Consider the following 13738-nt stretch of genomic DNA (forward strand, 5'->3'; position numbering starts at 1 on the left):
CAAGGAGTCAGACAATGAGCAATTCATATCTTACTATTTATACTTCTGTGGCTTAGGGTAAGATGCTCTGAGGGACAAATGTGAATAAGATTTCCTCAGATCTTGTGCTTTGGCTCTCGAAGTACAAGGAAACCTGAAATAGAATGTTAGGTCAATTGCCCATACATTTTGGTTAGTACAACTTTTTCCTCCTCAATTTCTAGAGCAATCTCAGATGACAAGTGAATTGTAAAAGGCCATAATAAATTAACAGATAGCAGTATCAAGACAGACCAAAACAGGTTATGAAATAGATTAAAAATTACTTCCCACAATAAGTATTAAATATAATGACAACATTAACAAAATAACCAAAAGTCCATAGACAAATGTAGTTTATGACTAAGTTTAAAGCATTCTAAATGAATACAGTTGAGATTTCTTATCAGTGAGGTAACAGGGCAACAGTCCTTTACAGTAACAAAATGTACAAGGGTGCCTAGGAAAAGAGGGAGGTAGCGAGAAAAAGGCAAAAAATTAAATGTATCCAAGTGGAGTTTGGATTTTTCAAGCATCACAAATATCAATGGAAAATGTGAAAAAAAAATACTGATAGCAGCAGTTCATAGAACAATTTATCCATTAAACTCCAGCTAATAACCCTGTTGCATCAATTCCAGAAGCAACTTGCTTAAGAAATGGGAGGTCTATTTCCTACAGAAAGACATTCCAAGTATCCAATCTCTCAGAACCTCTCCATCTTCCAAAGTTTCTACATCCAAATAACAACATACATATTCAAAACAAAAAACTCAAATAACCTAAGCCACTATACATTCTTCAAGATGAACAAAAGTTTGTTCAAGTCTCACTTAATTTGCCAGGTAAAATTAAAAATAACAGTGAAGCAGGTAAATTATTCATTGCACTTAGGCATCAGTTACTCAAAACACACAAAAATTGTTTTGTGAGCTATATTCATCTAGATACGGAGTGAAACCCAAATGTTATTTTTAGTGCCCTTTCTGACATTTTTGTTCTAACCTGAGTTTTTTTTTAAATGTGCTGGAAAGAAGGACCCTTAAAAACTCATCTGTATATCTCTTAATTTTTAAAATTTGTATTCCCTTAAAAATAAAAAAGATTTTGAATAGAAGATATTATGAAGATTCCTCCTCAAGAAGGTCCTACATCTTAAACTTTCCATGCTGTCTTTAAAAATAAGATCCTCATTCCCTCTGGTTCTGTCTTCACTAGAGATGGAAAACATTATGGCATAGTATTTCTTACTTTGAACCCTTCAATAAAAGACTCAATAAAAATTCATTAGCAAACTTAGCAAACTATCTCAACAGCTTTCTCCTCTCTAGAGTCAAACAGTCTTTATTCCTTGAACTTTTTCTCAGAAGTCTTATTTTCTAATCTACATCTTCTTCCTTTTTATTTCTGCTCTATCTCTTCCTGAGTTCTCACGTGATTCTGATACAACATCCTAGCAGGAACTGAATCCGTAAAAGGGATACTTTTTTCTCACCTCCTAAACCTTGGCCTCATTTTAGTGATCACAATAAAGGAAAATGGTAGGTGCATATTCATCAGAACAACAAATAAACACAAGTAAACAGGTGGGACACTGTTTACTCCCTACTGTTATGGTGTTACATTTGCCCTTCACAAGAAGCATTTCCTGTGTCTCTTTATATTGTTTGCTTATTTCTACTGTTTATTTTCAATGTATGCTTTGATCTTGACCTACTAATTCTCTCCTTTTCTACAAAGCTCTAGAAAATTCCAGTTTTGACTTTCATGCTTAATGAGAATGCAATCATTTTCACAATATTGCTCAAAAAGAAAAAGACAAACAATGTAGTGCCTGAGGCTGAGCCCTCCTAGCCAGCACTTCTGTCTCTCTTGGAAAGCTTGGGCTATCACTGAATTTATCCTGTTAGGCAAATGTGCACCTACAACGTCAAGTTCATGTTAAGTGTCATGCTCAGACAGACTCATGACAGGCTAGAATAAAATAATTCCCTCAATCGATACACTTGAGGAGCATTCGTAAAATTTTGTTAACTTGAGATAAGAACACTTCAATAACTTTTCACCTTAAGATGACTTAAATGTTGCATTATATTAAAGCACTCAAATAAAACTGTTTTCTTCATAATAGAATGACAGTCATGACATGACTTTAGTAACTATGAATGAGCCATTGATTCATTTTAGCTTCATTTTTGTTTATCAGTCACTGAAACACAGAACTAAACCAAATATACATGTTTTTCATATATACAACATTATACTACTTTGCAGAATATACGCCATTCTCTAAATTGCAATCTACATTCTTAAAAGCATATCAAACAAAAGATGTTTTATACATTTTAAAAATAAAACAAAAATTCTACACATTTCTTCTCCAGTGCAAAGCCTTTGAGAACAAACTCATTGAGAAAAATGGTGCTCTACATTTAGTTAGCTGTCTATTATCTACAGTCATACAGTCATACAAGATCCAATGATAAGAAAGTAAGGAAGGAACAAATTAACAATAGTGGCAATACAATAATTGGACAATTAGGTTTGGATTATATATGCTCAACCAAATGTTAGCTGATAGCTGCAACAAACTAAACCATGATTTAAGGAACGTTCTAATCAGTTCAAACTTTATATTATTATTTTATATGAAATAAGTTCTCTAATTCCAGTGCTATCTCCTATAAGCAATTTGTTTAGGTCTTGTTATCTCCTAAGTATACTCCATGTGTATTCTGAGAACTATGTAGGACAAGATACATTTTAAGAAGATTAAACAGCATTTCTTTTTCTCTCTCTCTTTATTTATTTATTTATTTATTTATTTTAGATAAGGTCTGTGTCACCCAGGCTTCAGTGCAGCAGTGCCATCATAGCTTTCTGTAACTTAAACTCCTGGCCTCAAGCAATCCTCCCACCTTAGCCTCCCAAAGCGCTGGTATTACAGGTGCCAGCCACCATGCCCAGCTTAAACAGCATTTCTCTGTTAAACCTTTTCAGAAGACTGCATGATCAGCCAAAAGCGCCTTTTTGTTTTTTTTTTTTTTTTTTGAGATGGAGTATCCCTCCGTTGCCCAGGCTGGAGTGCAGTGGCATGATTTTCGCTTACTGCAATCTCAGCCTCCCAGGTTCAATCAATTCTCCTGCCTCAGCCTCCCGAGTAGCTGGGACTACAGGCACCCACCACCACACCCGGCTAATTTTTGTATTTTTAGTAGTGACGGGTTTCACCATATTGGCCAGGCTGGTCTCAAATTCCTGACCTTGTGATCCACCTGCCTTAGCCTCCCAAAGTACTGGGATTACAGGCGTGAGCCACCACACCCAGCCCAAAAGTGACTTTTTGAAAAAAAAAATTTCTACACTAAAAAAAGATAAAGAATAGTCATGCAATCTCTACAGAAGTCAGCAAGATGTTAGAATAAACTGGACCTCTGTTTTAAAACATGTAGTTTTTTTTTTTTGTTTTTTTTTTTTTTGGTTTTTTTTTTGAGATGGAGTCTCCCTCTGTCGCCCACTGGAGTGCAGTGGCCGGATCTCAGCTCACTGCAAGCTCCGCCTCCCGGGTTTACGCCATTCTCCTGCCTCAGCCTCCGGAGTAGCTGGGACTACAGGCGCCCGCCACCTCGCCCGGCTAGTTTTTTGTATTTTTTAGTAGAGACGGGGTTTCACGGTGTTCGCCAGGATGGTCTCAATCTCCTAACCTCGTGATCCGCCCGTCTGGGCCTCCCAAAGTGCTGGGATTACAGGCTTGAGCCACCGCGCCCGGCCTAAAACATGTAGTTTTAGTATTTCATAATACTTAAAATTGGATGTTTTATTTCTTAGTAAAATTAACATTACTTCATAAAATAAAAGAATAAACCTACTTACAAACATGTAATTCAAAAATCAGACTGTCAAATAAATTCAGAGCTCCTTTCTCAGTTCAGATTTTTTTCTGTAATAAAAGGTTTGATAAATGACACAATTCTAATATGAAGATCCTTAACTACATTAAGCCTGCTTTTATTAAGATCTTTATGTACATTCCTAAGATTTTAAAATCAGCAAACTCATTTGATATAGAGGAAGCACCTACAGATTTTGGAAGATTTTCCTTAGCTATCCGAAAATTGACTGATTAAATTATGGTAAATGCAGGAACACTTGTTTTTTCCGTTCATACCAGACCCTGAGAAGGCACTGAGAAATTTGACAAGAACAAAGCCAATAGGAGTGTTGCCACTATTGTTTTATGTTCAGTAAACGTCAGAATTTTAAATACATACAGAAAATTTACACTGCACCAATGACACCTGAAACAGACATGCCAAAACCACACATTGTAACATCTGTTCTAAACTACAGAAATGCTAAATATCCTATTTCAAATACTCTAATTTGTAAATTAATACCTATGATGTCACAATGACACTTTTTCATAACAATCAAGGAGAGTACCATGTTCTTGCCAATTTTATGGATTAATTTCTTTAACTAATCCTATAATTATATAACATTTACCTTTTTTTTTTCTTTTACCATGCTATCCACAATTACAAGATACAGAACTAGGCTTCACCACACTATAATAAGAAAACTCACTTCTGAATTGTGATGTTTCTGTTAAAGGAAGAACAATACGTTACTATAATACTTTTGGTGTAATAACTTTTGTTTGAATTATGAAAAAATTTGAATCATTTCCTTCTAGACTATTTCATTTCAAACTTATACTTTGTTTAGTCTAGCCAGTTGACCAAAAAGAAAGAAAATAAAGGAAAAAGATACTCGGCTAGATGAGCTAGAGAGAGAATGCTAACACGAGGTTCAATGTATGGAGTTCTCGGTTGCTCTGTTCCATATGCCCACACAGTGTTATGACATATTGGTGTACCCCTAAACAGAACGCCAGATCAGTCCATTCTTACTAGGCTGAAGAAAATTCTCAATTAGAGCATCAATGAGTTTCTTCAGTTCTTCCTCCAGTAAAGCAGTGTCACTGAGGAAAAGATGAAGAGTTTTGAAATTATTTATTTTCATAGGCTTAAAATTTATTTAAATTAGTTTTATTTTTTAAGCGGTCCTAATGGAGACATTAAACAATTGGTAAACAAAAGAGAAATTCACTTGGTTAAAACAAAACAAGACCAAAAAAAAAAAATTACACACAAAGAAAACACTGCTATCACAAACTGAAGTTGAACTGCATTAATAGGAGTTCCTTGGCAGATGATAAACAGAGGAGTGATGGTATATCTAAAGAATTCTCCTAGGTCAGGAGAATGAGGTTCAAATGGCTTTGAACACGAATAACAGGTGTTAGAAGAAAATGGCTTCCTGAAATACTTTGAAAAATAGTCAGTACAAATGTTATGGAATGATATAACATATCTTTCAGGTAGCAGAAGGAGGTGTGACTAAAAGAATGTGATGTTTAAAAAAATAAATATGCACTTAAAAGAAGGCCCTTGAAAGTCATCACTGAGGTGTTGCCATTGCCCAGAACATTTTGAGGCAAGCCTCTTTTAGATTGCCTTTACAGTCATTTTAAAAGCTACACAACAAATCAGTTATTACTTTAATAATCTTCCTTCTTTTTCAACCAGATGTAGCATTACCCAATTTGGTTTACTTTAGATTCTGCTTTGAATGACTTCAGGAGCTCTTTATCCCCCCAAAGGAAATGAAATCCATCCTCAAATGCAAATATTTGGGGAAATACATGATAGTATAGCTTCGCTGGACTCTGAAAGCAATTCTAAAAAGTCTCCTTCCCAAATCTATGTTGGGCAATTACAATATTATAGGAGACAGTACTTTTAATACATTTAAGTAGCCTTTGAATATGTTTATGAAATTAACTTAGTCACAATTCATCCTCTTAAAAGGAAATGAACTAAGCAGATTATGTCAAGTCATATTAGATATAGAAAATGAATATTTGGCAATAAACATAAATTATCTGATGATAATTTCCTTACATTAATCATGTAATAGTTAAAACTCAGAGAATCTTTCCAAGAATATAAATTCACTACAATTTTAAAATTCAATTCCCAAAGGATGTAGCTGCTTTAAAAAACAGTCTGGGCCGGGCGCGGTGGCTCAAGCCTGTAATCCCAGCACTTTGGGAGGCCGAGGCGGGCGGATCACAAGGTCAGGAGTTCGAGACCACAGTGAAACCCCGTCTCTACTAAAAATACAAAAAATTAGCCGGGCGCGGTGGCGGGCGCCTGTAGTCCTAGCTACTCAGGAGGCTGAGGCAGGAGAATGGCGTGAACCCAGGAGGCGGAGCTTGCAGTGAGCCGAGATCGCGCCACTGCACTCCAGCCTGGGCAACAGCGTGAGACTCCGTCTCAAAAAAAAAAAAAAAAAAAAAACAGTCTGGCAGTTCCTCAAAAGGTTAAACACAGAGTTACCATATGATCCAGCAGTTCACTCCTAGGTATATACCTAAGAGAAATGAAAACATACATTCACACAAAAACCTGTATGTAAATGTTCATAACAGTATTCAAAACAGCCAAAGAGTGCAAATAATCTGAATGTCCATCAAATGATCAATGGATTAAAAAGCATGGCATATCCATGCAATGGAATATTGGGCCATAAAAAACAAAAATTAAAAAAAAGGAATAAATTCATGCTACAACTGAATCATGGTGGAACCTAGAAACCATTATACAAAGTAAAAGATGGCAGTCACAAAGGCCCACATATTGTATGATTCCATTTATATGAAATGCCCACAAGAAGCAAATCTATAGAGAAAGACAGTAGATTGGGGTTGCTGAGGGCTGTAAAGGAGGGAAATGGGAAGTGATTTCTCATGGGTCTGGGCTTTTGGGGGTGATGAAAATGTTCTAAAATTGATTATAGTGATGGATGCACAACTTTGAACATACTAAAAGCAACTGAATTGTACATTTTAAGTGGGTGAGCTGTATGGTATGTGAATTATATTTCAATAAAGCTTTTGTAGGTATATCTAAAAAATCAATTCTCACCTCTGGTCAGGTGATGCGCACATCTCTGCATAATACTTTATCTTTGGTTCTGTCCCACTTGTCCGAAGGGTAGCAACACAGCCATTTTGAAAAGTAAATGTAATCATTTGGCTGTTTTTACTCACAGGCAGCACCTATGCAAAATGGCAACAACAGCTTAATTATACTTGGGATCTTTTTCATTTTCTTTCATTTTCAAGAATTGTAAAGTACAGTCCACTTACATGAGGTATCTAAAGCCGTCAAATTTATAGAAACAGAAATTAGAATGGCAGTTGCTGGGGCAGGAGGTATAGGGAGTTACTGTTTAATGGATAGAGAGTTTCAGTTTAGCCAGATAAAAAAGTTCTAGAGTTCTGTCGCACAACAATAAGAATATACTTGATACTACCGAACTATACACTTAAAAATGGTTAAGATAGTTAATTTTTATGTTATGTGTTTTTTTAACCACAATTGAAAATTTAAAACATATTTTAAAAGAATTATAAAATACAAATGAAGATTACCTATATATAATAATTCATAAACATACCATTTACTGAATAGTAAAGGCATTCGGTTATATACTTCACATACATGATCTTTGGGCCTCAACAATAACCCTGCAAAGTAAGTATTACCGCCATTTTACAGACGAGGCTCAAAGAGAGTAAACAACCTGTTCAAGACAATCAGCTAAGTGGTAGAATAAGAAACGGAAGCCAAGTTCCAAAGTCCAAACTGCCTCTATATTTGCGAAGCAGTTTTGCAGTTTATCAATCATTTCCAAAGAGGAGTGCATATATTCTGCATGTACTGGGGTGCAGAAAAAAACTCTATTTTTTATAAAAATTTAAAAAAGAAGTGATGTTTTACTGACACCAAATATATGGATTAACACTGGTACTCTTGCTAGTCCACACATCCGTCTGTTAAGGCATCTCGACGGGACTGTGAGGGTTGTACTAGGCCAGAGGGGTTGACAGTGGTACTTTTCCTCAGCTGTCCTGAGCCATGAGTCCTGTCCTTGAGACCCCTCTCGTGGTCAGTACATTACCACATACCAGTGGCTTAGAGATCATTCCTTCTTTTTCATCCACAGCTCATAAAGTAGCAAGTCCTTTCTACATTTTATTTAACTCAACTTTATCCAGTTCTCTCCATCACTGCTCCTATATTGAATTCAGGCAACCATCAAACTTCTTCTAGACTGCTGACACAGTGTACTAACTGATCTTGCTGCCTGGAAGTTTGCCCCTCAAAACCCACTCACCATACAGGTCATTCTTCTCACCTCATACTCCAGTTATAGACAACTACCTGTGGTTCTCTGAAAAAGAATATGCTTTTTCATCTCTGGACCTTGTACTTACTGTTCCCTTTGCCTGAAACACTCTCTGCTCCTCCTGCATCTGGCTAACTCCTAATCATACTTGAGAACTCAGTTCAGAACAGTTCTCTAGAAAGTCTTGCATAAGCCCCCAAAGTCTCTTCCATGACATCCTAGGCATGTCTCCCTGGTAGCACTTATCATTTTGTAAATTGCTATTTACTTGTCAATTTCCTCACTAAACTTTTTCTTGAGTGCAGTGTCTTTGTCATTGCTACATCCCTAGTGTACCTGTGCCTGTAGCACAGAAGCAGTCTGATAAATGAATGTACAGATGAATATCAATCTATCTGAAACATGGAAAAGAGAGAATTCAGAAAGGCTTTGATACTTACTATGCAACCTTGGGGATAACAAAATCTATGCTACCTACCTTACAAACTTGTTGTAAGAACCAGAAGAGAAGAGATGAAAAAGCACCCTGAATAATGAATATCATACACTTCAATGAGAATTAAGAGGGAAAAAAGCATTATATCAAAGGCTACTTGAGCACAGCAAATTAGAGAAATAAAAAGAAGCAAAACATGATTCTTCTCTTCCAGCAATTCACAAAGATAGAAAAATAGACACACATATACTCATACACAGGATATCAACACCAGGAACTAATACTGTTGATTGGATAAATATGCAAAAATGGAATATGGGTACCATTCTACACAATAAACTACAGATTTTCCAAAATACATTATGTCCCCAGAATCTTGAGACCACATCAGAACAGTACAAATGGAAATTTGGGCTAATAATCATCATAACAACAACAACAAAATGAATGTAATCAGCAATCTATGGCATTTAAGTATTTGTTGAGCAGCTACTACATAGGCAGGAATGTGGAGAGGCACAAACGTACATCAGAAAGAAACACGCCATGTGCAACACAATGATGACACAAAACAGAAAGTAATAGGAGGAAGGCACACTATGTAATGAAACCTCAAGAGGAAGGTATCTAATTATGAGGCCTAGAGGTCATGTGGAACAGCTGATATTTTTCTTAAGTCTTACAGTGGCTGAGGTATGGGGCTGTAGAAATTGGAAAAAATGGATACACTACAGAAACAACTGGACCAAAAATGCAGAAATTTTTTTTAAAAAGTATATATGAAGGTAAGTAAGTTGTTCTATTTGGCTGGAGGTATAGGGAATAAGGTTGGAAAGGGAAGTTAAAATCAGAAAGATGTATGGCTTTGAAATTATAGGCTTTTACAGTTATTTTCAACATTATCTAGCATCATTGCCCATTTTCTCTCTTTCTTCCTCTCTCTCTGCCCCCACCTCCATTCCACACACCTTACTGTGAGGGTAGTATACATGATTATATGGGAAGTGATAAGGATAGGATCAAAGTCAGAGAGACAAGTTAGCAGACTAAAACATGCTCTGGAGCAAAACAATGAGTTCCAGTCTCACAGGCCTGAAGTTTCACCATTTTATTATAGTATTGATGCAGGTGAACCCCCAAACTGGGGCTCAGCCCAGGAGGCTTCCTGGCTTCACACAGGAAAGAATTCAAGAATGAATCAACAGAGTAAAGTAAAAGGAAAGCAACTGCTGGGCGCGGTGGCTCATGCCTGTAATCCTAGCATTTTGGGAGGCCAAGGCAGGTGGATCACTTGAGGTCAGGAGTTCGAGACCAGCCTGGCTAACATGGTGAAACTCTGTCTCTACTAAAAATACAAAAATTAGTCAGGCGTGGTGACATGCTCCTGTAGTCCCAGCTACTCAGGAGGCTGAGGCAGGAGAATCACTTGAACCTGGGAGGCAGAGGTTGCAGTAAGCTGAGATCATGCCACTGCATGCCAGCCTGGGAGACAGAGCGAGAGACTGTCTCAAAAAAAAAAAAAAAAAAAAAGGGGAAAGCAATTTTTTTTTTTTTTTGAGACGGAGTCTGGCTCTGTCGCCCAGGCTGGAGTGCAGTGGCCGGATCTCAGCTCACTGCAAGCTCCACCTCCCGGGTTCACACCATTCTCCTGCCTCAGCCTCCCGGGGGAAAGCAATTTTATCAGAGCCGCAAAGTATAGGAAAATGGCTGCTTCATAGGCAGAGTAGCACTATGGATTGCTGGCTAGCTATATTATAGCTTCTCCTTAATTACATGCTAAATAAGGGGCAAGTTACTCACAAATTTTCTAGAAAAAGTAGGAGGAGTTCTTGGAACCAAGGGTTCCTCCCTGTTTAAACCACATAAGGTAATTTCTAGGTGTTGCCATGGCATCTGTAAGCTGACATGGTGTTGGTGGGAGTGTCTTTTAGCATGCTAATGTATTATAATTAGCATATAATGAGCAATGGGGGAATTAGAGGTTGCTTTTGTTGCCATCTTGGTTTTAGTTGATTTTGGCTGGTTCCTTTACTGCATGCATCCTGTTTTGACCAGATCCTGTTTTGATCAGTGGGGTCATGACCAGTGTTTGGAAAACAAGTCCTGCTGATCTCCTACTTCAGTATGAATTATTATAAACTGTTAAAAACTTTTTTTTTAAAGTAAGTATTTACAGGAGCTTCCAACTTGGTGAACACGTGGACTCGCTGGGAGGCTCCAGGCCCCAACCCCATCCCTAGTACATTGCCCTATAAATGTCTTACGTCTGGCTGTTCCAGAATTGTCACCTTTATAATAAACTGGTAAACATGAGGAAACTGGATAGAACCTCATGTGAAATCTGTCCTGCCTCTGGACTTTTTGGTGACATGAGCCATGAAATTTTCTAAACTGTTTGGGAGAAAAAAAAAGGGTACTTACTGATTTCTTATTAGGCTGGCTACTGTCATATCCAGTGGTAATGTCCCGTACATGCAATATAGCAAATGTTCCACAAAATTTTGGATATTCTTTTGGAGAATCAAAATTACGAAGCCTTTCAAATATACTTTTGATGGTAGGTGGTTCATAACATAAGAAATAGGAAGTTTTTGAAATATGATAACCATATCTGTGCAAAGATTCAAAGTGCTGAAATTAGATTTCAGATAACTCTTTTAAAAAAGTATATATTAAAGAAGATCAGCCTACTACAGTATTTTATAAAAAATGGCAGTCCTTAATTCACATAATTTTAATACTTTTAAAAAAAATATTAGGCACACTAATATAAGAGTGCCTATGAAGGTTGGTGGATTTACTCTGCCTGAGTAATCAATCAAAGGTCATGAAGCTTTTTAGTGATGCACTTTTAATATTAGCATAACATAAACTTGTGAACCAAGTGTACCTTCTCATAACACTGTGTATTCTTCAGAAACAAATTTAGAAAACTAAGGGTAGGACAATAAAAGAAAAATCGAACATGTGAAATTCATAATAGTAGAACTTACTTTTCATAAACCTTAACCAGTTGCTGTTTCAATGTTATATTCATGGTTTCCAGGTAAGATGCCATCTCAGCAACCACAACAGCTGCACTCACCCCATCTTTATCCAAAACTGAAGTTCCACAGAGAAAACCTGAGGATTGAAAACCATCACTAGAAAAGAGGAAAACTTAAGCCTATAATTTCAATAGTTTTACATTTCTTCAGAAGGACAAGGAAATGTAAAAGCCTAGTAATAGATGAAACTCATCAATACTGAGTGTATTTAGGGGACGCTTTGGTTCTTTTTGTTTTCTGATAAGAAATGTATCTACACATTTCTCAGTTCTCTGTAGTTTTACAACCCAAAATATGAAACCAGAACACAAAAAACTCTTACAGAATTACATTTTAAAAAATTATCAATCAAATTTCAAAGATTTTAATATTTACTACATACCAATAGACTCTTCAAATGCAAAAAGGACTTCTTTCCCATTTTCCAGGAGGTCTATTATCCTACTTCCAATCCATTTAAAACCTGGTAATGTTTCCTGAAATGCAGAGGAGGCCATTCTAGTTAAGTGAATACTTATTACAAATACCTATTAGAGAAAAATCTGCCACTACATGCATACAACATTCACATAATGATCTTTACTATAGTCCTCAGTCCACAAAGGTTTATAGAGTAGCAAACATATAGTAATAAAGTGCCATAAATACACACACTGCTACTACTGATGACCTACTATTTACAGATTATAGTACTAGGTGATTTACACCAAATATAAACCAGCATTTATAAGTGGTGTTCATATAGTCACAAAGTAACATGAATAAGCACATACACTATGATCACCTACTATTAAGGACTGAACCAAGTGCTTTACATTATCTTTTTTTTTTTTGAGACAGAGTCTTGCTGTATCACCCAGGCTGGAGTGCAGTGGTGCAATCTCGGCTCACTGCAACCTCCATCTCCCAGGTTCAAGCGATTTTTCTGTCTCAGCCTCCTGAATAGCTGGTATTACAGGCGCACCACCATGCCCAGCTAATTTTTGTATTTTTAGTAGAGACGGGGTTTCACCATGTTGGTCAGGCTGGTCTTGAACTCCTGATCTTGTGATCCACCTGCCTCAGCCTCCCAAAGTGCTAGGATTACAGGCGTGAGCCACCACACCCGGCCCCATTTTTTTTTTTTTTTTTTTTTTTTTTTGAGACAGAGTCTAGCTCTGTCGCCCAGGCTGGAGTGCAGTGATGAGATCCCGGCTCACTGCAAGCTCCACCTCCCGGGTTCACGCCAATTCTCCTGCCTCAGCCTCCCAAGTAGCTGGGACTACAGGTGCCCACCACCACGCCTGGCTAATTTTTTGTATTTTTAGTAGAGACAGGTTTTCACCATGTTAGCCAGAATGGTCTCGATCTCTCGACCTTGTGATTTTCAAGCCTCAGCCTCCCAAAGCCCGTTATCTTTTTTTTAATGCTTACAAACATTATCGCTGAAACACAGGCTCGAAAGATAAGTCAATCTGCCCAAAATTATACTGCATATAAAAGATGGAGTCAAGACTCAATTTCAAGTTTCTGCTTCTCAGAAACTGTCGTTTAAGCTATATTATAACCACTAATATAAGAGTGCCTATGAAGGTTGGTGGATTTACTCTCCCTGAGTAATCAATCAAAGGTCATGAAGCTTGTTAGTGATGCACTTTTAGTATTAGCATAACATAAATTTGAACTAAGTGTACCTGCTCATAACACTGTGTCCTAACTATTAATAAAACCACCAAGACAGTTACTAAGTACTTCTTTAAATAATTAGATTTGAGGACTTTTCATCTAATGAGCTACTGTTCACTTTAAAGACACAATCTGTTTTTGAGTCAACAGAAAGAGTATGTGATACACCCTAACACCAAAGCTCACCATTACTAACTTGTTTCCTAATTCACCTTTCTACCTCCTTACTGAAAAGAAAAAATAAAAAAGTCAAAACTTCCCTGCTACAACAAAAACAAGCAAATAAAATTATAATAGTGGTCTTTAGAATTGT

At 36.9% G+C, this 13738-nt stretch overlaps 1 protein-coding gene across 2 annotated transcripts in view; it reads right to left on the minus strand.

Moving 5' to 3' along the window:
- Positions 1–596: 596 nt before the first annotated feature.
- Positions 597–13738, minus strand: part of LOC105468739 (phosphoglucomutase 2 like 1) — a 58733-nt gene continuing 45591 nt past the window's right edge. For both annotated transcript variants that reach the window (XM_011719059.3, XM_011719060.3), the window contains exons 10-14: positions 12143–12236; positions 11707–11836; positions 11135–11324; positions 7011–7144; positions 597–5002 (exon numbers count right to left, since the gene is read on the minus strand). In XM_011719059.3, coding sequence (XP_011717361.1) covers positions 4900–5002; positions 7011–7144; positions 11135–11324; positions 11707–11836; positions 12143–12236 — 651 coding nt within the window. In that variant the 3' untranslated portion in view covers positions 597–4899. The remainder of the gene's footprint in view (positions 5003–7010; positions 7145–11134; positions 11325–11706; positions 11837–12142; positions 12237–13738) is intronic.

Source organism: Macaca nemestrina, chromosome 12 (assembly GCF_043159975.1).
Source record: "Macaca nemestrina isolate mMacNem1 chromosome 12, mMacNem.hap1, whole genome shotgun sequence".
NCBI lineage: Eukaryota > Metazoa > Chordata > Mammalia > Primates > Cercopithecidae > Macaca > Macaca nemestrina.